Source organism: Chionomys nivalis, chromosome 19, assembly GCF_950005125.1.
Source record: "Chionomys nivalis chromosome 19, mChiNiv1.1, whole genome shotgun sequence".
Classification (NCBI taxonomy): Eukaryota; Metazoa; Chordata; class Mammalia; order Rodentia; family Cricetidae; genus Chionomys; species Chionomys nivalis.
Genome location: NC_080104.1, coordinates 51,325,642 through 51,351,783, shown reverse-complemented (window position 1 = coordinate 51,351,783; position 26,142 = coordinate 51,325,642). Strand labels below are relative to the sequence as shown.

The following is a 26,142-nucleotide window of genomic DNA, read 5'->3' as shown; positions in this document are numbered from 1 at the left end:
ATAACCAATTTGTATGCTCTTCTATGTGGAAGATGATATTTCTCTAAGCCTCAGTATTCCCACATTGTCTAGGGTTGTGGCTTCCTGAGCTTTCCCCTACCCAAATTAGCTCGTCTATTAGTATTATCAAGAAGCTACACCTTATTTTAAGTTTGAATTACACAAAAGCTTTGGGATATTCTGTCAATCAATTCTTAATCATTCACCTCCACACTTTAAATGTTCTGTACTTTTTTAGCTGACTGACTCAGAACCTGAATTTCCTAAAGTCACTCTGAAAAATGTTGAGAAGTGATACCCTCAATATACGTGATTCTTTGATCAGGATTACAGTAAAATATCTGAACCACTTTTGCATTTCCCCACAACTGCTTGAATTCTGCAAGAAATGGGACATCCTTTAATCAATTTTATGCCTCTCTCTGACAGGATGCTTGATCGGGATCATTGATCATACGGTGTCAAGTGTTCTTCCAAATCCAAGCTCTACTGACAAGGAAGAATTTGAAATTAAATGCAGAGTAGTTCACTTGTTCCTCCTGGAGGACATGTTTTTATAACTGTGTTTCTCGTGCCCCAATTAAGTTATCAATCTAGGATTACAGGCAGAGAATGAAACAATAACACAATTTAAACCCAAAGGTATGCAAAGTGATGAAAGCCACTATTTAATGTATGTTCTCACATGTCTCCACCCCCCCCCCCCCCGCCGCCACAGATAAGTTTCAAATTAAAAAGTTAAAAGCTAGGGAATTATTTACCTACAGCACTAAGCAAGATCATATTAAAGTTCAGCTACCTTATGAGCTAGTATCCACACAGAAAGGATTCAAGGCTATATTGATCAACGGGGATCACCCACACTGAAGCTTGACACAAATCCACTCAGTTTTTGAGACATACAGTGCACTTCTATTTTATACAAATAGAATTAATTTGCTACAGCATGATATTTTTTTTCCTAATTGCATTCTGACATGGCACACCAATTAATGGATTCTGGCCATGAGAATCAAACTGTAAGTTATACTGAGATTGTTACGTCTGTGGCACCCACCTAGTTAAGACACAATACATAGTACTCTGGGCAATGTCAGAGGGTAAAGGTAGTGGTTTGAAGGAGAATGGCTCCCACAGGTCCATGGTTAAACGTTTGTACCCCCGTTTGTGGAACTTCTTGGGAAATATTAGGAGGTGTGGCCTTGTCTGAGGTGTGTCACGGTGCGCTTTGAGGTCTCAAAAGCCCATGCCAGGGCCAATCTACCTGCCCGCTGTCTGGCTAGCAGTATAAAAAGCTGTCAGCTACTACTCCAGCACCATCACTGCCTGCTTCCTGCCACAGTCATGGACTACCCCTCTGAAACTGTTACCAAGCCCCCATGACAGGCTATATTTTATAAATTGCCTTGGTCATGGTGCCTACTCACAGCAATAGAGCAGTAACTAAACAGGTAAGATTCAGAAGTCTTAATTTTCTTTTTTTAAATAAGTATCTATACTACCTCTTGAATATGTAGTATATTTTTTCTGTTTACCTGTTATAGTCTATAAAAAGAGAATTTGTTCTAATCTAGCCTTCAGTGACTCTGTGATTTGATTTGGAAATGGATGGGGCTTTATAGCAGTAATCAAATTAAAATAAGATCATTAGGTTGAGTCCCAATTAAGTATTACTGGTGTCTTTAGACAAAAAATTAGAGATACTATCACACTAAGAGCAGATGATGGAGACACAGAGGAAATGCAGGCCAATGGGAGGAGCCTGGCTACACATCATAGAACAACCAATGTGGACTGCGAGGAACCACACCATGGAGTTACTTCTTGTGAACCCCGACCCCTGCCACCCCAACTCTAGCTCTTTCCTTACCTCTTCCAAGATATGACCTCCTTTTGGACAAATTGGGCTAGTACTATACATAAAAAAATCAAACAATAATAAAAAAATACTTAAATGTAAGAGTAAATATTAAAAACAAACAAAAGAGTGAATAGCTCAAACCTTGAACACACACAGCTGACTGTACTTAAACCTGTAAAAGCTCTTCTCCAAGAATCCATATAAGCTGAACACGTAGGTGCATGGAAAACCAGGCTCTCTTCATAATCAGTTCATGTCTGGGCCACACTTCAGACATGTTAGTTTAGTCGTAAAGTTTTAGCAAGCGTAACTAACCTATCCCAAGGTTTACTCTGAGGATTTTCAAATTAGAAATGTGTACATGCCTTCAGGTAAATGTAAAAGCAATTCTATTTTTTGGAATAGACTATTTGGGGGCTGGAGAGATGGCTCAGAGGTTAAGAGCACTGGTTGCTCTTCCAGAGGTCCTGAGTTCAATTCCCAGCGACCACATGGTGGCTCACAACCATCTGTGCTGAGATCTGGCGCCCTCCTCTGGCGTGCGGACATACATCAAGGCAGAATGTTGTATACATAATAAATAAATAAATCTTAAAAAAAAAAGAACAGACTATTTGGAGATAAGTTTGGGGTTGTAAGTCAGAGATAAATGGAACAAAGGCTTGTATTTGTCTAAATAAAATACAACTTTGAGATATCATCTTACACCTGTCAGAATGGCTAAAATCAAAAACACCAATGATAGCCTTTGCTGGAGAGGATGTGGAGAAAGGGGTACCCTCATCCATTGCTGGTGGGAATGCAAACTTGTGCAACCACTTTGGAAATCAGTGTGGCGATTTCTCAGGAAATTTGGGATCAACCTACCCCTGGACCCAGCAATACCACTCTTGGGAATATACCCAAGAGATGCCCTATCATATGACAAAAGCATTTGTTCAACTATGTTCATAGCAGCATTATTTGTAATAGCCAGAACCTGGAAGCAACCTAGATGTCCTTCAATGGAAGAATGGATGAAGAAAGTGTGGAATATATACACATTAGAGTACTACTCTGCGGTAAAAAACAATGACTTCTCGAATTTTGCATGCAAATGGATGGAAATGGAAAACACTATACTCAGGTAAACCAGACCCAAAAAGAAGATCATGGGATGTACTCACTCATAATTGGTTTCTAGCCATGGATAGGGGCCACTGAGTCTATAATTTGTGATCCTAAAGAAGCTAAATAAGAGGGTGAACCCAAGGAAAAACATATAGTTATCCTCCTGGCTATGGGAAATAGACAAGATTGCCAGGCAAAAAATTGGAATGTTGGGGGTGGGGTGGGATGGGCATAAGGGGAGATGGAGAGAGAAAAGTGAGGAGAGGATGGGGGGATCTTGGGGATACGGGATGATTGGGGATAAAGGAAGGTTGGATAGGGGAGCAGGGAAGCACATATCTTAGTTAAGGGAGCACCTAAGGGTTGGCAAGAGACTTGAACCTGGAGTGGCTACCAAGTGCCCAGGGCAATGTCCCCAGTTAGTTCCTTGGGCAGCTGAGGATAGAGAACCTGAAATGACCCTATCCTATAGCCATACTGATGAATATCTTGCATATCACCATTGAACCTTCATCTAGCGATGGATGGAGATAGAGACAGAGACCCACACTGGAGCACCGGACTGAGCTCCCAAGGTTCCATTGAGGAGCAGAAGGAGGGAGAACATGAGCAAGGAAGTCAGGACCACGAGGGGTGCACCCACCCATTGAGACAGTGGGGCCGATCTATTGGGAGCTCACCAAGGCCAGCTGGACTGTGACTGAAAAGGCATGTGATAAAACCGGACTCTCTGAACATGGCGGACAATGAGAGCTGATGAGAAGCCAAGGACAATGGCACTGGGTTTTGATCCTACTTCATGTTCTGGCTTTGTGGGAGCCTAACCAGTTTGGATGTTCACCTTCCTAGACCTGGATGGAGGGGGGAGGACCTTGGACTTTCCACAGGGCAGGGAACCCTGACTGCTCTTCAAAGTGGAGAGGGAGGAGAAGAGGAGTGGGGGGGAAGGGGAGAGGGGCGGGAGGAGGGGGAGGGAAATGGGAGGCGGGGAGGAGGCGGAAAATGTTTTTTCAAAAAAAAAAAAATAAAAAAAAAATGTGACAGGCCATTCGAGCATCACCTGCTGCTCAAACCATTCTGTAGACTCTGCTTGGATAATAAACTTTATCAAGATGAAATTTAAAAAAATAAAAATAAAAACTAAAATAAGCAATTATTGGTAATTTAACTCTCATGAGGCAAATTTCTCTAACAAATTCTTATCTTCATGTTCCTCTTATCTCAAACATTTTCGTATGATCTTTTTTATTTCAAATAAGGCAGAATAAGGTAGATTGCACTGTGAGGGAAAAATGAGCAATTTAATGAAAGATTACACTTCCATAAATGTATCCAACAATATAAGGTCTCCCAGAAGGTTCATCTCCATGGAGTGGGTCGACATCCAGGTCACTGAGTCTTGTTGAAAGTTGTTCTTTTGCTGCATTTCATTATGCGTGTCCTGGAGATCTGCTAACGGGCTTCGCAACCATCAGTCTTAACTAGATTTCCTTCAATCCAGACTCCTTAGCTCTCAAGGATATCATGACACCATCTCACTTCTCAAGGCGCAGCATTATCACATGACTTCTTATTCTCAGTGGATAGGATGTTCGATGCCAAACCAGTACTTCTTTTTGTTCCTTGTAAAATATAAACATGCATGAGAGAACAATGTTAAAGAGCTGATGATGTCAACCCTACCTTTAGTTGTTGCCACACTAGTGTTATTAGCCACTCCAGCCTTAAGAGATACACAAGTAGAAGCACTAAAGCTCCGTGATTCCAGTCAGACCTATGGTCCCCAGACACCGGAATGCAATGGTCTAGTGTGCCACTTGAATGGGTACACACTGTAAACCACCATTTATCTGTTTCCTGGCCAAGGTTAAGGCCTGTCTATTCTTCCTCTCAGCATGAAACTGGATCCTACCAGTTCAGGACAAAAACACGTTGGAGCTCCCGACATATAGTCCAGACATTCAATATTGATTGAATAATCAATGGGGTAAAACAGACCCTCAAACTATCTATAATACTTTTCTGCCAACAGTACCTGGCCTAGATCTTAGTCATTTTTCAACCTTGTTAAATGCATTCATAAATTCTAAATAACTGTATTTCAAACATATCATCCCTGTTCTAATCTGTATAGAAAACACTAAGTGGTCCTTGTAAATATCAATCAGATTACATACTCAAAGCTTTCCACTAGTATGCTTCTCTCAGAGTCGCTCAAACCCAGTGTCCGGTACGCTTTGTCATCAAGGTCCATCTATTGTCTGTGTTTCTTTCTTCACATATAATGACTATCTTTCTTCACATGACTCTCATGTTATTTTCTGAATAAACCTGCTTCATGAATTTCTTGTCAGAATCTACTCAGAAAGATCCCATTTAACTCAATTGGCTCAGTCCTCACCCAGTGGTTTTTTATCATTAGTGTAGATTATCTTCCTCTACTTAATGTACTTTCATAACAAACACCATCCAAGGGAACTCTCCTCCCCATGGAATACTGTTCCTTCCCTGTCAGATTTTCACTCAATAATTTGTTGCTATATTTATTTCATTATCTGTGCTCAACTGTATGATGCTGAAGGCGAAAATTTTGAAATGCATTACTACATAGCAAATTGTGCTCCTAGAATTAGGAGATGAAACAGGAGAAAGCTGGGCCAGAGACCATGGTAATAAAGATGAAAAGCATATTTTGAAATGTTATTTTGGCCAAGATTTGTCTACTTGAATTCATTTTTTTAAGTTATAAACAAAAGTTGGAAAAGAGCCTGCAAATCATGACTACATTGTACTAATATTTAAGAGTTTAATAAGTTTTACTCCATTTCTCAGTATTTATTTTGGAGGAGGATTTCAAGTATTATAAAAAGAAAATGAGTTTAGGGAAAGTATTTTATGACTTGAGTAGCACTTCAGTAACTCTATTTTCACCTGTATCATTTTACAAATTGCTAATTGGAAAAGCATTTGCTATTATTTGTCATTCTATATGTGACTGTCAAACAAGCACATCCCTAGACTCTATACTAATGGGCAAGTTTGGTATGAATAGCAGAAACAGCCTTCGTTCATGCAGAACAACCAGCCAATAGCTTGCTGGTAAGACCTTGCAACCTCACACTCCCAGCTTTTGTTAACAAGCTCCATTCTCCCCAGCAGGATGTGGCTGGCCAAGTCAGTCACAGGTCAGTTGCAGAGTGGGTGGATTTAACTTTGGGCTTTATAATAGTTTCATTTTCTTCATCACTGAGTAGCTTGGTAGCACTGATTTCTTTCTTCTCGATGATGCATACATGCAGTGTAAAAGGGAAAACTTCACCCACGTCTTATTGTTTTCCACCTTATAGAGAAGAGTATTTCTAAATTGTGATAGCAAATTCCCGCACAGATGACACACCAGAGCAAAACCATTTCAGGTTCTGTCTTATCAGATCTTACAGATTTCAGATTTTTGGAACTCTAGAAGCAATTCAAGAAACTACCTGCAGTCAAACCAGCCTGAGCCAGCCTTTATTGTGGAGTTATCCCAAGAGCTTTTGCTTGCTTGTGTGTGTGTGTGTGTGTGTATACACTCGCCTTTAAGAAAGGGTCTCACTGTCCTTTATTTATGGCTAGAATCCACTTATGAGTGAGTATATACCATATTCATCTTTTTGGGTCTGGGTTACCTCACTCAGTATAGTGTTTTTCTATTTCCATCCATTTGCATGCAAAATTCAAGATGTCATTGTTTTTTTACTGCTGAGTAATACTCTAATACGTACATATTCCACACTTTCTTTATCCATTCTTCCATTGAGAAGCATCTAGGTTGTTTCCAGGTTCTGGCTATTACAAATAATGTTGCTATGAAGATAGTTGAACAAATGCTTTTGTAGTATGATAGAGCATCTCTTGGGTAAATTCCCAAGAGTGGTATTGCTGGATCCTGGGGTAGGTTGATCCCGAATTTCCTAAGAAATCACCACATTGATTTCCAAAGTGGTTGCACAAGTTTGCATTCCCACCAGCAATGGATGAGTGTTCCCCTTATTCCACATCCACTCCAGCAAAGGCTATCATTGGTTATTTTTAATTTTAGCCATTCTGACAGGTGTAAGATGGTATCTCAAAGTTGTTTTGATTTGCATTTCCCTGATCCCTAAGGAGGTTGAGCATGACCTTAAGTATTTTAGGCCATTTGAACTTCTTCTGTTGAGAATTCTCTGTTCAGTTCAGTGCCCCATTTTTTAATTGGGTTAATTAGCATTTTAAGGTCTAGTTTCTTGAGTTCTTTATATATTTTGGAGATCAGACCTTTGTCCATTGCAGGGTTGGTGAAGATCTTCTCCCATTCAGTAGGTTGCCTTTTTGTCTTAATGACAGTGAGGACATTGAGCCTATAATCCGTGATCCTAGAGAAGCTAAATAAAAAGGTGAACCCAAAGAAAAACATATAGTTATCCTCCTGGATATTGGAAGGAGACAAGATTGCCAGGCAAAAATTGGAAACTTGGGGGTGAGGGGAGATGGGGAGAAAAAAGTGAGAAGGGGGGGATAGGGAGACCTTGGGGGAATGGGACGGTTGGGATGGAGGAAGGGTGGATATGGGAGCAGGGAAGTATATATCTTAATTAAGGGAGCCATTTTAGGGTTGGCCAGAGACTTGACTCTAGAGGTGTACCCGGGTGTCCATGGAGATGTCCCCAGCTAAATCCTTGGGAAGCTGAGGAGAGGGAGCCTGAAATGGCCCTATCCTATAGCCACACTGATGAATATCTTGCATATCACCATAGAACCTTCCTCTGGCGATGGATGAAGCTAGAGGCAGAGACCCACATTGGAGCACTGGACTGAGCTCCCAAGGTCCAAATGAGGAGCAAAAGGAGGGAGAACATGAGCAAGGAAGTCAGGACTGCGATGGGCATGCTCACCCACTGAGATGGTGGGGCTAATCTAATGGGAGCTCACCAAAGCAAGCTGGACTGGGACTGACGGAGCATGTGATCAAACCAGACTCTCTGAACGTGTAGGACAAGGAGGGCTGACTGATAAGCCAAGGACAATGGCACTGGGTTTTGATTCTACTGCATGTACTGGCTTTGTGGGAGCCTAGTCTGGATGCTCACCTTCCTAGACCTTGGACTTCCCACAGGGCAGGGAACCCTGACTGCTCTTTGGACTGAAGAGGGAAGAGGATGGGAATGGGGGAGGGGGATGGGAGGAGGTGGAAATTTTTAAGTAAAAATAAATAAAGAAAAAAAAAAAAAGAAAGGGTCTCACTGTGTGCTCCAGCTCAGGGAAACCTTAAACTAATAGTGAGTTTAGCCTTCCAAGGATAAAGATTATGCATATACACCATCACATCTATTGTTTTTCAAAAAGAGAAGTCAAGGCACACTCAAGAGTGAGCACTTGTTTCTTCTAACACAAATGATGAGTGTTGAGGTCAATGTGAGAAGAAGAAAATTAGATACTTCACAAAATAGGATACAATGAGACCTTTGGGAAAGGCATCGAAGTCCTCTTAGCCAGTTCACTAAATTATACAACTGCCAAATAATCAGTTTTAGCCGGGCGATGGTGGCGCACACCTTTAATCCCAGCACTCGGGAGGCAGAGGCAGGCGGATCTCTGTGAGTTCGAGACCAGCCTGGTCTACAGAGCTAGTTCCAGGACAGGCTCCAAAACCACAGAGAAAAAAAAGACTACAAATAATCAGCTTTACAACAGGGAGCTGGAGTTAGAATTTTGCATTCAAATTTCGTCATCACTACTCACCCAGTCATTTTCAAGAGATTACTCAATACCTGAGTCCCAGTTTAGCTAGCTTTAATGTAAACTACATTACATTAAAGTTTTTGACTTAGTAGTAGATAAAAATGAATGCCATGTACTGGGTACAATAATTCATAGAAATAGGAGTCTGAGAAAGCTACTGTACACATTAGTAACACTAAATGTTCCCAATATAACTTGTGTTAAAATCAAAACAGCATGCAGCCGAGGTTCATGCTACTTTACGGATCAGTGTCTTAGGATAAGAAGGAACAGGAAGCTACCTGGCAGCTTCTGCATGAGCATGGATGTTTACTTTACAAATCACCACGACCTTAACCCCAAGTCTTCTAGCATCTGTGTCAGCATTTCCAAGTACCTTTTACCAAAGGACTAGTTATTGTCCTTATTTGTAAGAATGTTATTTTTGCCATTAATTTACCCAAAAGCTTAACTGCAAATGAAAAACAAGAAAACATGTGTTATTATTGGTTGCACAAGCACAACTGAAAGTCTCGAATTAGTCATGACAGGACACCAAGAAGCTGCACAGCAACTCAACTAGTGAGTAAGCAGGAAATACGATGCTTAAAAGATGGAGAAACCCTCGCACAGGGCTTCCTCTGTGAACACTTAGAAAATGCAGACTCTGGGGTGTTCCTATCAGAACTTACAAATCACAGCCAGGATACAAATGCTTCTCATAGAGTTTTTGGAAATTATACCTGTGCAATCATTCCTTTCATGTCTCTGAGTAGGCTAACCAAAGATGGACTCGAAAACTATGCTATCCAGTATCGCTGGTGCTTACGTGCCCTTCACATTCTGATTCTCTATAGGTGCACTGTCTCACACATCCCCCCAGATGACTTAGGATAGGTATGATTTCTTCCTGCCAATGTCCCAGAAACACGTTGTGATGTCTGAAACTAACCCTGAAGCAGTATTATAATTGTGCTAAAGGTATTTACATGTCACAGCTAGCTTTATGTATGAAAGTAAAGAATGAAGTGTAGAACTATTTTCAGAACCTTGACCATCAGGGAGGCTGTTGGTACCAAAGCCGATAACGACAAAACTTCAACAGCATGTGCTACGATGCAGAAGGAACTGAAAGGCTGCAGAGCTGATTCAGTGGCTCAGAGCTGCAGAGCTGATTCAGTGGCTAAGAGCTCTTGGTGCTTTTGTAGAGAACCAAAGTTTTGTTCCCAGCACCCAGTCAGGTGGCTCACTAATGTTCTTTAATTCCAGATCTAAAAAATGCTGCACATTCTTCCAGCCTCTACAGACACCTGCAACTGATGGGCACAGACCCAGAGACAGATGCATGCACAGTCACACACATACACACACAAACACGCTTACACACACACAATTCAAAAAATGTTTTAAAAAGATGGAATTCAATGTTTAAGGTTCTTTATCTAAAATCCTGCTTCATTGAATCATCCTAAATTAGATTAAGTTTTGCAACAATAGGACCACCAATGCTCTGAAGGTGTGAAAGGGTCCCAGATACCTCTTAATTACTGCAAAGGACTACCTTTGAGATTTACACACACATTCTTTTCTGTTAAAAAAAAATAATAATCTTAAACTATTTGTCTGCACCTAAATCATAGAACTTTCTGATTCTAAACAACAGAACCACGGAGTATCAAGGACAAACATCCCTTGAGGAGTCTAATGAATTAGAAAGCAACTGGTTTCATACTGAGAAGTGCAGATGTGGGCAGATGACCTCCATCTGGAGGTTCAGCAGGGCCTCTCCCCAACAGAGCCCCATCTACATGCTTGTCTGGTGCATTTCCCACTAACTTCCCATAGCAAACTTGGACACCAAGGTCAAGCAAAGACAAGCAGTATCACTGACCCCATCCAAGTCCTCTTGTCAGCCAAGTAATTTCTAGAAAAGGAAAAGAGGCAGTTTGACAGCAGCAACCTAAGGTTTTGCTGGGCTAGGGCTAGAATGACATCTTATTTAGGAGATAGGAGATTCTATGCTGGTCCCTGCTGTTAGCTTTTATTATTCTATCACAGTTTCTCTTTAGATACAAGAACCAGTGTCTTCAGAAGAATGAGAAGGCCAACAAGTCCCTGCCTAGAGATAAATTCTGTCAAATAAGACAAGGTCATTGCTGGGTTTCAATTTGCCATATGATATTAACATCACTGTCTTTTCTTCAGCAATCCAGAAGGTGCACAGTTCTCAGCTCTTCTCCTAGATGCATCCACATCTCACAGTTCATTACTCTTCCAAAGGTATGATGATTCAATCAACCATCACCTTTTTGCCTCATCTCACACTTATTCACACAGCAGCTTTAAATTCTTTTAAATTACATACACCCAATAGTCTTGTTCAAAATTCTTGCTAGCTTAACTCAGAATAAATCCTAAACTACCAACCACAAGTCCACAAAGTGCCCATATGACCTGGCTCCTTCATGCTCCTTACTTCCTTACTCTGTTCTCACTCTCGGCTTTCTGGCCATTCTGCAAAGATAGAAAGCTCTCAATTATCTCAATGCTATTGCTTTCAGGTTTCCTCCACCTTTCTGGAAGCTATCCTAGCACCAACGGCTTAAGTTTCTACCACAGTTTGCCCTGGTCTATTTTCAAATATCACTGTACCTGTGCTACGCACTACCTAATTCAAGTCTTAAGAGTTGGCTAGCTACACACACACACACACACACACACAGAGAGAGAGAAAGAGAGAGAGAGAGAGAGAGAGAGAGAGAGAGAGAGAGAGAGAGAGAGAGAGAGATGCAGAAAAGACATAGCTTACCAAAGATTTCCCAGCATTTGCACCTCTATGGTATTTTATGGCAACTCAATTATTTTGAGATATTCAGAAAAGACATTGAAAAAAATCAACATCTTCAATTATTAATCACAGGCATTACACTTGGGATGTTTATAGGTAAATAAAATCTCCTATATCAATTAGTTCAGGGTCAAAAGTAAAGTTTACAGAAAACTTTCTGCAAGCATCTGACACACTTTTATGTTTAGGGGGAGGTAAGGAGAAGGAAGAGAGATGACAGACAGGACTGAAAGAGAGAATCATTACAAAGCAAACACTAAGGGTCTGGAGAAACAGACGGATCAGCAGGCAGGAGTATTAGCTCCCTTACAGAAGACCCAAGTTTAGTTATTTCTTAGCACCCATTTGGGAGGTCACAAGTGTCTCTAACTCCAGTTCCAAGAGACTCAATGATTCCTTCTGGAGCCAGAAGCATAAAAGGAACACATACATTCATGCAAGCAAACACTCATACACATGAAATAAAAATTATTTAAGAACAATGAAAAAAGCAAGTATTAAAAGTAGACAAAAGGAAATCATTGCAACCTCAAAAATGTTGCACTGAAGGGCTAGGAAGACAGATGGCATGGCAGTTAGGAGGACTGGTTCATCTTCCAGAGGACTCAGGTTCAATTTCTAACACCAGCATGGCCACTAACAGTCTTTTGTAACTACAGTTCTCAGGGCTTCCACACCCTCTTCTAGTTTCCTTGGGTATAATACACACATTTTACCCAGGCATACAAACGAACAAAAATATCCATACGCAATAAAAGATCTTTAAAAGCCGGGCGATGGTGGCGCACGCCTTTAATCCCAGCACTCGGGAGGCAGAGGCAGGCAGATCTCTGTGCCAGCCTGGTCTACAGAGCTAGTTCCAGGACAGGCTCCAAAGCCACAGAGAAACCCTGTCTCGAAAAACAAAAACAACAACAAAAAAAAGATCTTTAAAAAAAGAAACTTTCCATTTAAGTATGACATCTTCAAGAGGAGAATAGAAAAAAGTACATGTCATGTAACTCATGATGAGTGTCATGGACATAGGAGTGACATGGAACATAAAGAAGAGCGGACACTGCGTGGATGTAGAGGGTGGAAGCCTGTACGAAGTGACTCAAAGACAGAGTAATCAGTCAACAGTCTTCTCAAGGAAGCTAGAAGACATCACACTCAAAAGGGGCATGCCAGCTATTTCCCTCCTTTACAAACTTTAACAAATCAGGTCAAGGAGCAGCAGCAGCAGCATTCACTGGCACACTAAAACTCCCAGTGTGAGGGGATTAGGAATTTAAGACATCTTCCCAAGTATGATGCAACCGATTCAATATGGCATTCAGTTCTGAGAACACAGTGTTTTGTACTTATGAGATATTTAAGGATACAAGCAGTTCAGTAATGATTTCGTCAAAGCACATAGGGCTTTGTGTTTTACCATAAAGGCCACTTGAAGGAAAGAGGAGAGCAGACAATGCGGCAATACCATTTTACATCATTTTTGGGAGGACAGAATTTAATGCACACAGAATCCACCTGAATCCTATATTATTTTAAAACCAGACATGAATAATCCTTGAAGCTTCTCATATTGAGGAAAAAAGTATTAGCACCAACAGAAATGGGATTTTTCCAAAATATTTGCTTGGAGATATCAGAATGTTTGCATGTGATATAACTCTTCTGGAGGCAGCATATAGTGTACACCCTGCCTCTTCCCTTTCCTGGGCAGCCCAGCACAACTGTCTGTATCAGTGCTATTTCTTGCAAGACTGGAGAACCTGGACTCCCTCCATTTGGGGAGCCTTCCCTCTCAGTCTCCAGTATCCACTATTTAAGCACAGAGAGGAATAAAAGAGAAAAGCTTAGGAGGATTTGCCATAAGGATAAAGACACTTTATCCACAGTTCCTGCAAAGCTCAGGCTGTAAAGATAGTCATACCTGAAGAAAACTCATATTTAATGCTGTTGTTTACATGATCTATTAGCCATGTGGGAAGCATTACATACACTTCAAATGACTGAATAAAATACATATTCTTACACAACTCTAATGATGTTAAATTCAGAAAAATCTTCTAAAGCAGCAAACATCTCTTGAAATACACCATAACATAGAATGTAAATACGTGTCCTGACACAACTTAAAAATTGAACCAAGCAGTCATTTAGCTTCTCCATAAACAAATGAATAAAAACTCCAATACAAAATAAACAGAGTAAACTACTGATAATAACCTAGACTGCAACAAAGTTAGACAAGATTCCTGTAGTTTCCAGATGTCTTCACAAATGAAATGAGTCTTTACAAAATAAAGCAGAATACATTAAGAAGGAAGATGCCTGAGAGTTCACACACACACTACATATGTATACACCTATACACAATTTTATACACACATAAAATTCTTCTATATTAGACACCTAAAAAACATAATGCACCAGCTTCATAACTAAATTTACAAAGTAATATTAAATAAAAAATGTTAAACATGTTTGTATTTTATGGAAAGGTAATTTGATACAAATATTTACCTTAAATCACATTTTGGTGAATACAATTTTCCAAGATATATTTAATTAGATACAAAAGTTATGTTCTGAACACATGAAATACCTGTTTAACTTTCCTCAAAAGATACACAATCTATAGTTATCATTGTACAATAGATATGAAATAGAACACAAAACAGCTTGGATGCTGAAGTCCTAGGACCTGACTGGTGGAGAGGTGAGTGGATCACAAGGGCTTAACATTCACCAATGGATCAATCCAGCTGAATGGATTGGGAGGTGGGTCCTAACAGGAGAAATTGGGTCACTGGGGTGCCTTGAAGTATATAGCTGTGTTTGCACTTAGGAGCATGCACATAGACATACATGCATCCTCCCTCTCCTAGTTGCTGTGAGGTGAGGCACTCTCTTCCATCACACCCTTCTGCAACGATACCCACAGCAGCAGAGTCCCAGAACCCCTTTACATTCCCAGAAGCATGAAAAAAAGAACTGCAGTCTGAAATCATGAGCCCAGATTTGGGTTCCTTCAACCTATTTATCGCAGACACCATAGCAACAAAACACCGACAATGATGCTTAGTAAATGACCTATTTACTACCCTTACTTTTCTGGCTGTGAAACATTTTTTTAGTAACTCTTACTCTTTTAAAAACTACCCGGCTTACCAATATGGCTTAACTGAGGTAGTGAACTAGTTACTAAGTATCTCTGAAACTATGAAAAAGAGATGAAGGTAAGAAAAATTCCCATAATGGTACCAAGTATTCCCTTAAATAATCTGTATGCATGTGAATGTGTTTGTGCATCAGTGTGCATGCATGCGTGTGGATTTCAAAGGACGGTCTTCGGTGTCGTTCCTCTTCAGCTGATGTTTACCTTGTATGGGGGAGATAGTTACTCACTGAACCTGTAGCTTGCCGATTCAGAGCCTCAGGAACACACCTGCCTTCACCTCTGTAAAACTGAGATTCGAAACGACTTCTGTCACCATGATTAGTGTACTTAAAGCAGATTCAAGGGACTGAACTCTGGTCCTCATGCTTTACACAGGAAGCACACTACCAACTGAGCCATCTCCTTGATGTCACCAAAAATATTTAATTCATTTCCCAAAATAATTTTTTAAAAAAACTTATCTCTAAGTACCAAGAGTGACAGAGATACTTGAAATTTCTTCTTGGCTTTAAATTTAAAAAATCTAAGAATATTGCTGAATCCAAGTATTAAAGATGTTCGACACACTGACAAAGCACACCTACTGTCTAAATAATATGTAAGCACAGCTCGTACTTAATGTTTATATACAGATGGTGGTTCTTTTCCCTTCACATATCCAACTAATTCCTACGTTCTTGATAGGTAGATTATCATCACCTAGACTCAATGAGTATTTCTGCATTGCTCAAAATGTTTCCCAACATTCATGAGCCCTTAGTAACTATTTTCATGAAGTATCAACTGCAAAAGTAGGTGGTTTGCCATAGGTACCTTTTTTTTTTTTTTTTTGGTTTTTCCAGACAGGGTTTCTCTGTGGTTTTGGAGCCTGTCCTGGAACTAGCTCTTGTAGACCAGGCTGGTCTCGAACTCACAGAGATCCGCCTGTCTCTGCCTCCCAAGTGCTGGGATTAAAGGCGTGCGCCACTGGTAACTATCACCAGCTCACCATCTAGGAATAAGAGTCATTCAACTGCCTTAGTCATTATCCCTGAAAATAATATGCTGTAGCTCAAAGCTACACTGTATTCTTTAAGAGCAGGTTTTTCAACATAGCAACATTGCAAAATAAGAGGCTCCATTGTGATACCACTCCAATGCTACTTTCATTTAGTATCTAACTGCCTGAAGTGGATTTCAGTGGTACTATGTCATTACATTGTACCCAAAATACCCAAAAGCTATTCGGATGGAAGCATTAGTGTTTTTCTTTACTGATGCCCATTTTGCCAACAACTGAAACACTGATGGCATGACTTCCACAAATTAAAATGCAACTGAAGATATTTTGCCAAAGAAGGAACTTTCTTAAATAGGCTCTCTACATTCTGGGTTAAGGCTCTGACTCTATGGAGCCATGATGGCACAAGCTCTTAGAGACTCACTACTTCTGTTGCCCTACTATCTATACTAGAACCTCTGTTCCAAGCTCTGCTTGGCTTGTAGTGTTTCTGATTGCACTTGTCTCTCACTCCTTTATTCCATTCCTGATGTTTCTTCAACCTGACAAATGTAATGATCCTGGATGTGGCCAAAACGTTCTGTTTCTTAGTCTTAAATGGTACAAGGTATTATCGTTTTTGGATAGAACTTGCTTTTCTGATTTTTTCCCCCTATTTCTAACCTGGAGAGTACAGGACCACTGTCTTCAATGCTCAGGACTTAAGTTCAGCATACAGTACCTTCAATAAATATTTGATGTTTTCTCTGGGTAATTATATGTGTGAAACCGAGCTAACACTGCCCCCAGTTCTCTAGCTATTCTTCTGTCAATAGTATACAGTAAATATCTGCCACAAAACATAGCATATATGACTGGACATGTATCTGAAAACAGAAACAATATTAAGAAAGGAGTAATATCCTTGGTTCGCTTTAATCTGGTTCTCTGCCCAAAGCATGTATGCATGGACATACACCATATATGTCCATGTATTATGCATCTCTGTAGTTGAATTCACATACTGAGTTTAGTGTTTCTACTCTTATTTTCTGTCAGGTTGTACCTGACACATTGAAATAGGCAATGCAGCTATTGTTATGAATAAAGGTTTTCAAATTAGAAAGAACACATCTATTTCTAACAGTGGAGTTACTACAACAAAAACTAAGATGTAGTAGCATTTCTATTATATTTTAATAAATAAAGACTGCCTGAAGATCTGAGAGTAAACAGTCCCACTGGTCGGCCTTACAGACCTTTAATCACAGTAGGCACAACGACATACACCTTTAATCCCAGTGGTACACGCCTTTAATCCCAGCCCTAGAGAGAAATATAAGATGGAGACCATTCTCAGAAACACAGTCTCATTCTGAGATTCCAGGAGACAGAATCACCATTTCAGACTGAGGTCAAGGTATGAGCCAGTGGCTGGCTGTTTTGCTTTTCAGATCTTCAGGTTGAACCCCAATTTCTGACCCTGAGTTTTTAATTAATCATGCTTCACTAAGATATAATACTAAGCTTCATTAAACAGACTGTTCTAAATTAACCATTTACTACTAGTGTCTGATCAGGTTAAAACAGGATTCACATATATGGAGACCAGGCTCTGCCTCAAGATATCATTTTCTCTCCACATCCATGCAAAACATAATCTATGGCTGAGGCCCACAATGACACAAAAATTTTAGCATAAAAACATTTTGGACTAGTCAAATTCTGACATAATTTGACAGAGGCATAAAAATATGGCACCAATCTTTTTTTATAAATATTTATTTATTTGTTTTGTTTGTTTATTTATTATGTATATAAATTTTGTCTGCGTGTATGCCTGCAGGCTTGAAGAGGGCACCAGACCTCATTGCAGATGGTTGTGAGCCACCATGTGGTTGCTGGGAATTGAACTCAGGACCTTTGGAAGAGCAAGGCAATGTTCTTAACCACTGAGCCATCTCTCCAGCCCTGGCACCAATCTTTAATATATTATAGATTCCACAAAGAAGTCTTTTAGCCAGATGTGTTGGCCAACAGCTATAATCATAGCCATGCTGAGGAAGGAGGATATGAATTCAAGGCCATTCTGGACTACAAAGTGAGAGACAATGTATCACAAAGAAAAAAAATCTGTTTCAGGACTTTTTTAAAAATTAATTCAACTAAAGTAAAATAATTTATGTTTCTCAAAAGAAATTTGGCAAAGACTTCCAAACACATAAGCGATGTTGATTCTAGTGCAGTGTTTCCGTGGAGCATGTTTGCTAGTTAATAGACTGTGAATCCAAACAGCAAGGTTTTCAGAGCCCAACAATCTACCTATCACACAGGTGACTCAAAGACTGGGCTAGGAGTAATGATTAAATCAATGTATCAATTTCACACTCCACTAGTATTTCAAAACTTAGCATAACAAAGACATGAAGAAGCTCAAAGAGAAGACAGCTTAATGCAAGTTACATAGATTCTGTAAGACAGGGATGAAATATATTCATCTCAGAAAGGTCATACAATGGGAGAGGACTAACAGTGTGTGAACAAAAAAATTCCATTTTAAAAGTTAGCAGAAATTTCCAATGACATATAATTTGGTATACTTTTGGATAACTAAGGTTGGAAGAACAAATTTATAAAATGATAATGCCTCAATAAAACATAAAACCTTTCACAGGAAAGAAAGAAAAAAAGGACATTTGTCCTTCATTTACCAAATATTGTCTAAATTATGCAAATAATAAAAATATATGCTACAAGAAAGTAAATACCTTTTTTTTTTAAAAAAAAAAGATTTCATTAAAAGAAAAAAAAAGGCAGTAAAAAGGCCAAGGTTTGAAATGTCCTGTCATATCCCTTGTTTTGTAGGGCTATGATTAAATGTAGAGCCTTGTGCATACTGAGTTGGAGCCTCAGTCTAAATCTAGAGTTTAGAAAAATAAATAGAAATAAAAGCTCCTTAGAAAATGCTAATGAGAAAGAGAAAAACCCATCTGGAGACCAGAAATATAACCTAGGGTAGGATGCAGATGTAAAGAATAGCAAAAGTATGTACTTTAAATTTTTGAGTGGGAAGAATGAGAATATGAGCAAAGAGGTCAAGACCATGATAGGTACACCAACTGTAACAGTCTAATGGGAGCTCACCAACTCTAGCCAGACAGGGAAGGAACAAGCATAGGACCAAACTAGTCCCTCTGAATGTGATTTACAGTTGCATGGCTGGGCAGACTGAGGGGCCACTGGCAATGGCACCAGGATTTATCCCTACTGCTTGTACTGGCTTTATGGGAACCTATTCTCTTTAGATGGATTCCTTGCTCAGCCTAGACATAATAGGGAGGGCCTTGGACCTTCCCCTAAGCAATGTGCCTTATCCTCTCTGAGGTGTGGATGGGGGGTGGAAGGGTAAGTGGACGGAATAAAAGGAGGGGAGTGCGAACTTGGATGTCTATGTATAATGAAAAATGCACACATACACACACACATGCTCTTGATTAAAGTATTGATTGTGCAGTTCATTTAAAAATGTAATGTATAATTAAGAAATAATAGGTTAATAGGTAATCACCTATAATAGTCAAGCTTGTAGTCATGTTAGATTTTCTAGATGTACAAAGATGTATTTCGGATGAATAGGTATTCTTCAAATCTTTCAGAAACATTCAGAATATGGAACTTAAAATGTTTTAAAAACTTAGGGCTTATCATGGCATGAGACACATCTTCACCAATTACTTTAAGAGAAAGATGGGCATTGAAGAGGCTCCTCGTGGAGTTGGTTAGCCATTTGAGAAAGAAACTGCTCTTACCTGAACTGAGAAATGACTGCTGAGCTTGCCTAAAGGTGAGACCATCCTTTACTGTTCCTGCTTCATGAAAGAGTCCGCCAGACATTGTGCAGGACACAGAAGAAACTGACTGGCAGTTTGCCAATACAGGCAGAACTATCTTTGAAATTTCCTTCTTCATGGAAAAGTCTGCCAAATACTATTGGCCTGTAGGCTGAAGATGAATGGCCCCAATGGTACAAAAGAACTTTCGATGACTGTCTAGGCAGTGAGATGTCTCTGTCAATTCTAGAGTTTTGGAAGTTGCTTACAATGTACTTCCTATTTACTTAGATAATATTATATCCTTCTGGAGTCTTTGATGGAGTTAAGAATTTATAGTTATAGCTTTCTTTAGTTATAATAAAAGATAAAGTAGATAAAAATATTGTAACTGTAATTCTTGTTTGATATCTGTTTTGTTATATGTAATTTTATTATGTTAAAGTTAAACCCTTCCAGAAAAGGGGAAATGGTCCTTCTGTCTATGTGTTGATTTTCTTGTTTAATGAATAAAGAAAACTGGCTTGGCCTATAGCATGGGAGGAGGAAGGCGGAGTTAGGAGAAGCTATGGATCTGCTGCCTGAGACAGATGATGGGAACTTTAGCTGGTAAGCTACAGCCACGTGGCAATATACAGAATAATAGAGATGGGTTAGTTTAGGATATGAGTTTAGCCAGAAATATGCTTAAGATATTGGCCAAACAGTATTGCAAATAATATGGTTTTCTGAGGGTTATTTCGTGGCTGGGTGGCGGGGACAAACAAGCGGCACCCTTCCCAACACACTGGTAATTCTCATTAGCTGCTGGCAGAATCCTTTCAACTGCGTAGGAGGTACAAAGTGTTGTCAAAGATAAAGGTCAAGATATGGAGGGCTCACAGTAAGATTACTCAAACATAAACAAATGGTAGCATGCAATGTTGGCAGTGTATGAGAATTGTAAACTAGGAACCTAGCCAACAATGATGACAAGATTTCTGTGCCCATCATTCTTAAGACATAAAATTAAAGTATACTGGGCTCGAATATAATATCTTGAAATGAAAATTCAAAATTCAAAAACAGATGGTTGAATAATGGATAGCAACATACGATTACAATGACATTTTTAAAAACTATGCTCCTTTAAAGGCTGAGCCTATTCTGGAATGTAAAAAGACTGGTATTTTCTCAATTAATAGCAAAATCCAAAAAAACTATTCACAACATAATAAAATGACAAAGTAGAAAACACAGGATTCTGTGGGTAGCCAGTAAGAGTAAGACCCCATGAATGAGTTCTGGCAACCTACTGTGTGTAACAGAGTAATAGGTTGATTTATTGTAAAATTGCTAACAAAGTGTATCTTCAGTACTCTCAATGCAGAAATGTGAATAAATATTATTGGGTTTTATTTGGTCGTTCACAGCATATACATATATCAAAACACATTGTACACCTTAATACTATATACTGTTTTTCTATTTTACCTTGATAAAGTTAAAAAAAGAAATTCAGAAGAAAAGTAAACCCAAAGAGCTTTGAAATGTGCAGCTGATTTCTCACAGGAAACAATGAGACAATACCTTAAGGATGAAACAAAATGTTCAAGTCATACAGTCTTTGTACTTTGTGGAGGCTTGAGTGAGCATGGGCCCATTGGCTCATAGATTTGAACGTTTGGTTCCTAGTTGGCACAACTGATTAGAGAAAATTTAGGTGTTGCCTTTTGGAGATATGTCACAGGGAGTGGGCTGTGAGGTTTCAAAAGCCCAGTCGATGGACCCAGTCTCTCCTCTCTGCCTATTGCTTATTGACCAAAGTAAGTGCTCAGCTGCAGCCCCAGCGCCATTCCTGATTGCCTGCTCCAGTGCTCCCTGAATGGATGGTCATGAACTCACCCTCTGAAGCCATAAGGAAGCCCTAGGCTAAATGTTTTCCTTTCTAAGTTGTTTTCGTCACAGTGCCCCTTCACAGTAACAGAAAAGTAGTAAGACCAACTTTAAAGAAAATTATGAGATATTCCTATATAATGAAGTTATTCTAGGAAAGGAACAAAATGTAAAATCAAAATAAAGGAAACGGTAAATTTATATGTAGATATGAGTATAGCACTGAATAACTAAAATTCTAGTATGTGAAAATACAAACAGACTGGAAGTAATATGATCAACAATAGTATTTTATTAATTGAAGGTGAGATGATATATCAATAGTAATGCCTCCCAGGTTCTTTCAGTATTTAAGAAAAAATTAATATTTCTTACACATAACCTCAGGCTAATAATAGCTAATCTTACAGAGAAGAGCTTCTAGGCAAGAAAAAGGACAAGAGGAATAAATAAAACAATACATTAAAACTAAGGCACAAGGAAAATTAAAGTAATAGAAATTATATTAAAAATGGCAACCGTGAATGTTGTGTGATGTTTTATTCTTTTGGTTTTTTGGGGGTCCCACCACCCAGCTCCCAAATAAACACACACAGAGGCTTATTCTTACTTACGAACACCCAGCCTAAGCTCGGCTTGTTTCCAGACAGCATTTCTTAAGTTAAAGTATCCCGACTACCTTTTGTCTCTGGGCTTTTTCTTTTCTTACCTGTGTATAGCCCATGTTCACTCTTACTCCATGGCTGGCTGGGTGGCCACTGGCGTCCTCCTCCCCTTGTTCTCTCACTGCTCCTTCCCCTCTTCAGATCCCTCCTTCTACTTATCCTCTCTGCCAGCCCCACACATCCCTTCTCCAGCCTCGCTACTGGCCGTTCAACTCTTTATTAGGACCATCACGTGTTTTAGACCGGCAAAGAATCAGTTTCACAGAATTAAACAAATGCAGGATAAACAAAAGTCACATACCTGAAAATAACATTCCCCCAACATGTGAAATCCTTTTTTATAGAACTGAGAATTATGACCTCTTAAACTACGAACAAAATTTTTTAAAGTAACCCTAAAACTTGTTAAGTCTGGAGCATAGGCCCAGCCACTGGTATCCATCCCAGCCCCCCTGGCCTGGGAGTATATTGGTCTAAACTCCAAGTCCCAGCATGCTCCAGGGAGGGGATAAGACCACTCCCACAGGGTATGGAAGTGGGCTCCCAGAGGAGAAACATGTGCACGTGTTCTCTGCTTTCCTGTGTCCCTGCCATGCACTCAGCCACTCGAGAGCACAGTATTTAAAATGATGGGCATTTTAATTCGGTTTGATCTAACCTAATTGAATGTCTTTGCCTTGGCGGAGCCAGCCCGCTCATTATTTTTTTTTTTCTAACAAAACTGTTGCATACAAGTGACAAATAAAAAGGATTAAGAAAGATTGAAACTCAAAACTGAGATCCAGACAAAGGTAAGCAAAGAGAAGTGGCAAGGTCACATGAGTATTAAAAAAAAAATCTCTATTTCAAGTACAAATGAACATGAGTATAAACATGTGAGTGTTAATGCACCAGCAAGCTCAGCAGAACTATGAAGAAAAATAAGTAAATTAGTAATCATAGTTGAAAACTTAAACACACTTCTCTCGGACCTCAGAAAACCAAGAACACATAAATGGAAAAAAAAAACAAACATAATCCAATAGGAAAAAAAAAAAAACATTACACAATGCTAAAATAAAGGATTCCAAACCCATAGGAAACATTAAACAAAGACTATACTGAGGCTACAGCTGTTTTCCTAGCACAATAAAAAAATGGCAATTATTACGAATAGCATTCTCTAAAACTTAAACTACACTTAGCAGCATTACCTTTTCATAAATGATAGAGAAAAATCTTACAATCATGTTTTCCCTATCCTCCCACTTCCAGTTCCCTCACATTTAAAGTTCTGATGTAGAGGATTTCCTTTCAGTTTTGGATTAAAGGACATCAAATTCTGAGTCGGTTCTACCTGATGGAGGATCTTTGTGTTTACTGCCATCAACCAGGAAGCCCCCGCTGGAGGGTGTAGGCCTTTGGTCTGACATAAAATCTGGGCGACAAGTCAGATCAAGTCCCTGGCTTCTCTCAATCCCTTTAAAGGACTGTTCTTCTTTGGGTCAGCTGACGGCTTACCTTACAGAGATTCAGGTGGAAGGGCACTTCCCTTGACATCTTTGTCCTCGGGCTTCGCTTCGGGGACCTGCGGCTTATTCTGCAGGGTACACAGCAGCTGGAGGTAGGTCTGGTTCCTAAGGGACAGAGTTTGAGTGAAGTGACAGGAGTGTGGGGGGTGGAAGGGTGAGGGGGACTGCCTGAGCCTTCAAGCCAGATCCCCACCTCACCTGCGCAGCTTATCCTCTTCCTGTCCCTCTTGCAGCTTCAAGGTTTCAAGTTCCTGATTCGATTGGTCAAGCTTCTGCTGAGTTCCCGCCTGACGTTCCTTCGCCTCTGCAGAAATCTCTGCCAGCCTCTGGATACGCTTCTGAGGGGGGTGAGAGTGCACAGGTAACTCAGGCTGCTGTCCTGAAGCCACACCCCCTTGTCCCCTGCTTAGAAAGAGCTACAGGGCTCAGATTCCCTTCTAAGGGGGGTGAGGGTATAGACATGACTCATCACAGCTGCTATCCTGGAGCCATACCCGCCATGTCCCCTGCTTGGACTGAGCTCAGGGCTGAGACTCACTGACAGAAGGGTCAGGGCTCAGAAAGGGTCCCTTACTGCTTTGAGGCGGAGAAGAGCCTGAAGAAAGGGGTCTACCTGGTGCCGCTGCCACTGCTTCTGAGCTGTTTCCAGTTTTTCCTCAAGTACTTGCTTCTGCAGGGAGAAAATGATGACTTCTTATGTTTGGGTTCGGAGACAGTGCTAAGTCCAGCCCAGCTTATCCCTTCCTCCCTCCGGGCTTTCCTTCTCTCAAGTCTTCTAGGTGTACCTTAGCCTGGAGTTGCTTGTATGCCTCCTGGAGCTCTGTGTACTTCCTTTGGGCCTCTTCTGCCTGGGGCAAGGCCTGGGTCAGGGCACATTTTATGGCTTCCACGTGATCCTGGTACACAGCCTTCAGTTCCTTCCATTGCTCTTTCGCTTCAGTGGCCTTCTGGCCTAGGATGGGCCACAAAGAACAAGTGCGTGAGGGAGAATGGCCTGCAGCTGGCCTTCTATATAACCCTGGGCCACAGTCCTCCCATGAGCTAGACACAGACATAACTCACATCTTCCCTCTTCAACCATTCAGATCAGACTCCACCACAAATACTCACGACTTGTGTCTTCAGAAAGCAAATTGTCTGGGCTCTGGGCTGTATCTTCCTGAGCCAGGAAATTCTGTAGGAAGTTGACTACCTGAAGCTGGCTGCAAAGCAGCTTGTCTTTCTTCCGGGAGTTCTGTTCAGAGCGAGGAGAGAAGCAGGGACTAGCCTTACCTTTGGGTACTGTACGCCAAGACTGTCTTCCACTTTGCTCTTCGCCAGTGTTACCTGCTATCTCAATAGGCAATCCTAGGACCAGCCTCTACTGAAATGCTGGGTCCCACCTTAATACATACCCTCACGAATTCCTCCATGATCCGGGCTGGCAGTTCTGTTTCTTCCTGCAAGCCTACGGGTTCTAGAATGCCTTCTACCTCAGCAAGGACCCTGTAGAAAACAAGTGAGGGCATGCACAGTAGCTCTAAAGGACATGCGCACATGCATAAATGTCAGGGACTGTATGAGGCTTTCTTCCGAGTCCTTAAGCAGCTCCCAAATCACGACACACCCCCTGAAGCCACACCCCCAAGTCCCCTGCTCAGAAAGAGCGGCAGTGCTCAGACTCCCTTCTGGGGGAGGGGGTGAGGGTATAGATGTGACTCATCACAGCTGGAGCGCCCCCCCACACACACACACCCGCCATGTCCCCTGCTTGACTGAGCTCAGGGCTCAGACTCGCTCAAAGAAAGGGGTCAGGGTTCATACTCGCTGACAGAAAGGGTCTCTTATCACTTTGAGGCAGAGAAGGGCCTAGAAATTCCACTGTTGCTGGGCGGTGGTGGCGCAGGCCTTTAATCCCTGAGGCAGACACAGGCGGATCTCGGTGAGTTCGAGGCCAGCCTGGTCTACAGAGCGAATTCTAGGGCAGTCAGGGCTACAGAGAAAAACATCCCTCAGAGGTCGAACTCCTGGGACAGGGTGACACCATCGCTTAAAGGCCGCACTCCCGAATTAGAGTGGCATTGCCCCTCCTAAGCCGCCGGCCCAGTCGCCCCCACCCCCCGCGCTCACTCTTTGGTTTCCCCCGACAGCCCCAGCCGCTGCCCTAGTCGCCCGCACCCCCCGGCACTCACACTTCGGTCGCCGCCCACCGTCTCCAGCCGCCCGCCCCTCCCCCCCCACCCGAACTCACTCTTCGGTAGCCTCCGCCTGCTTCTCAGGAGCCGCCATAGCTCTCTGCGAGCAGCACCTTGGGATGCTCCTAAACTCCGCGCCGAGGCAAGCGATTGGCTTCTGTGTTGGTGGGCGGGACTCTAAGGAAGGGAAGCTCGTTTTCATTGGCCATAGGCCGACTCCGGACCCGCCCTTGACGCACACGCAGCTGGGTCTCGAGGCTGTAGGCGGGCTGCAGGTTCTGCGCCTGCGCGATAGACAGTACTGCCGACGAGTGTCGGTTCTGGCAGTGGCTGCAGAGAGAAGAGGCCAATTTTTTTTCTTTTAACGTTTTCTTTTTTAAA

The 26,142-nt window shown here is 41.1% G+C and overlaps 1 protein-coding gene across 2 annotated transcripts; it reads right to left on the bottom strand.

Annotated features, from left to right (window-relative positions):
- Nucleotides 1-4,231: 4,231 nt before the first annotated feature.
- Nucleotides 4,232-25,874, bottom strand: Zwint (ZW10 interacting kinetochore protein). Of its 2 annotated transcripts, XM_057751156.1 has the most exons (8): nucleotides 25,818-25,874; nucleotides 24,982-25,072; nucleotides 24,698-24,821; nucleotides 24,373-24,539; nucleotides 24,201-24,257; nucleotides 23,786-23,925; nucleotides 23,577-23,692; nucleotides 4,232-4,593 (listed from the first exon to the last, which is right to left on the bottom strand). In XM_057751156.1, exons 1-7 carry the CDS (start codon nucleotides 25,853-25,855, stop codon nucleotides 23,578-23,580), a joined length of 732 nt encoding a protein of 243 aa, XP_057607139.1. In that variant the 5' UTR covers nucleotides 25,856-25,874; the 3' UTR covers nucleotides 4,232-4,593; nucleotide 23,577. The 2 variants fall into 2 exon arrangements, with proteins under 2 accessions (XP_057607139.1, XP_057607140.1); XM_057751157.1 differs by lacking the exon at nucleotides 4,232-4,593 and having other exon boundaries at nucleotides 23,576-23,692.
- Nucleotides 25,875-26,142: the final 268 nt, after the last annotated feature.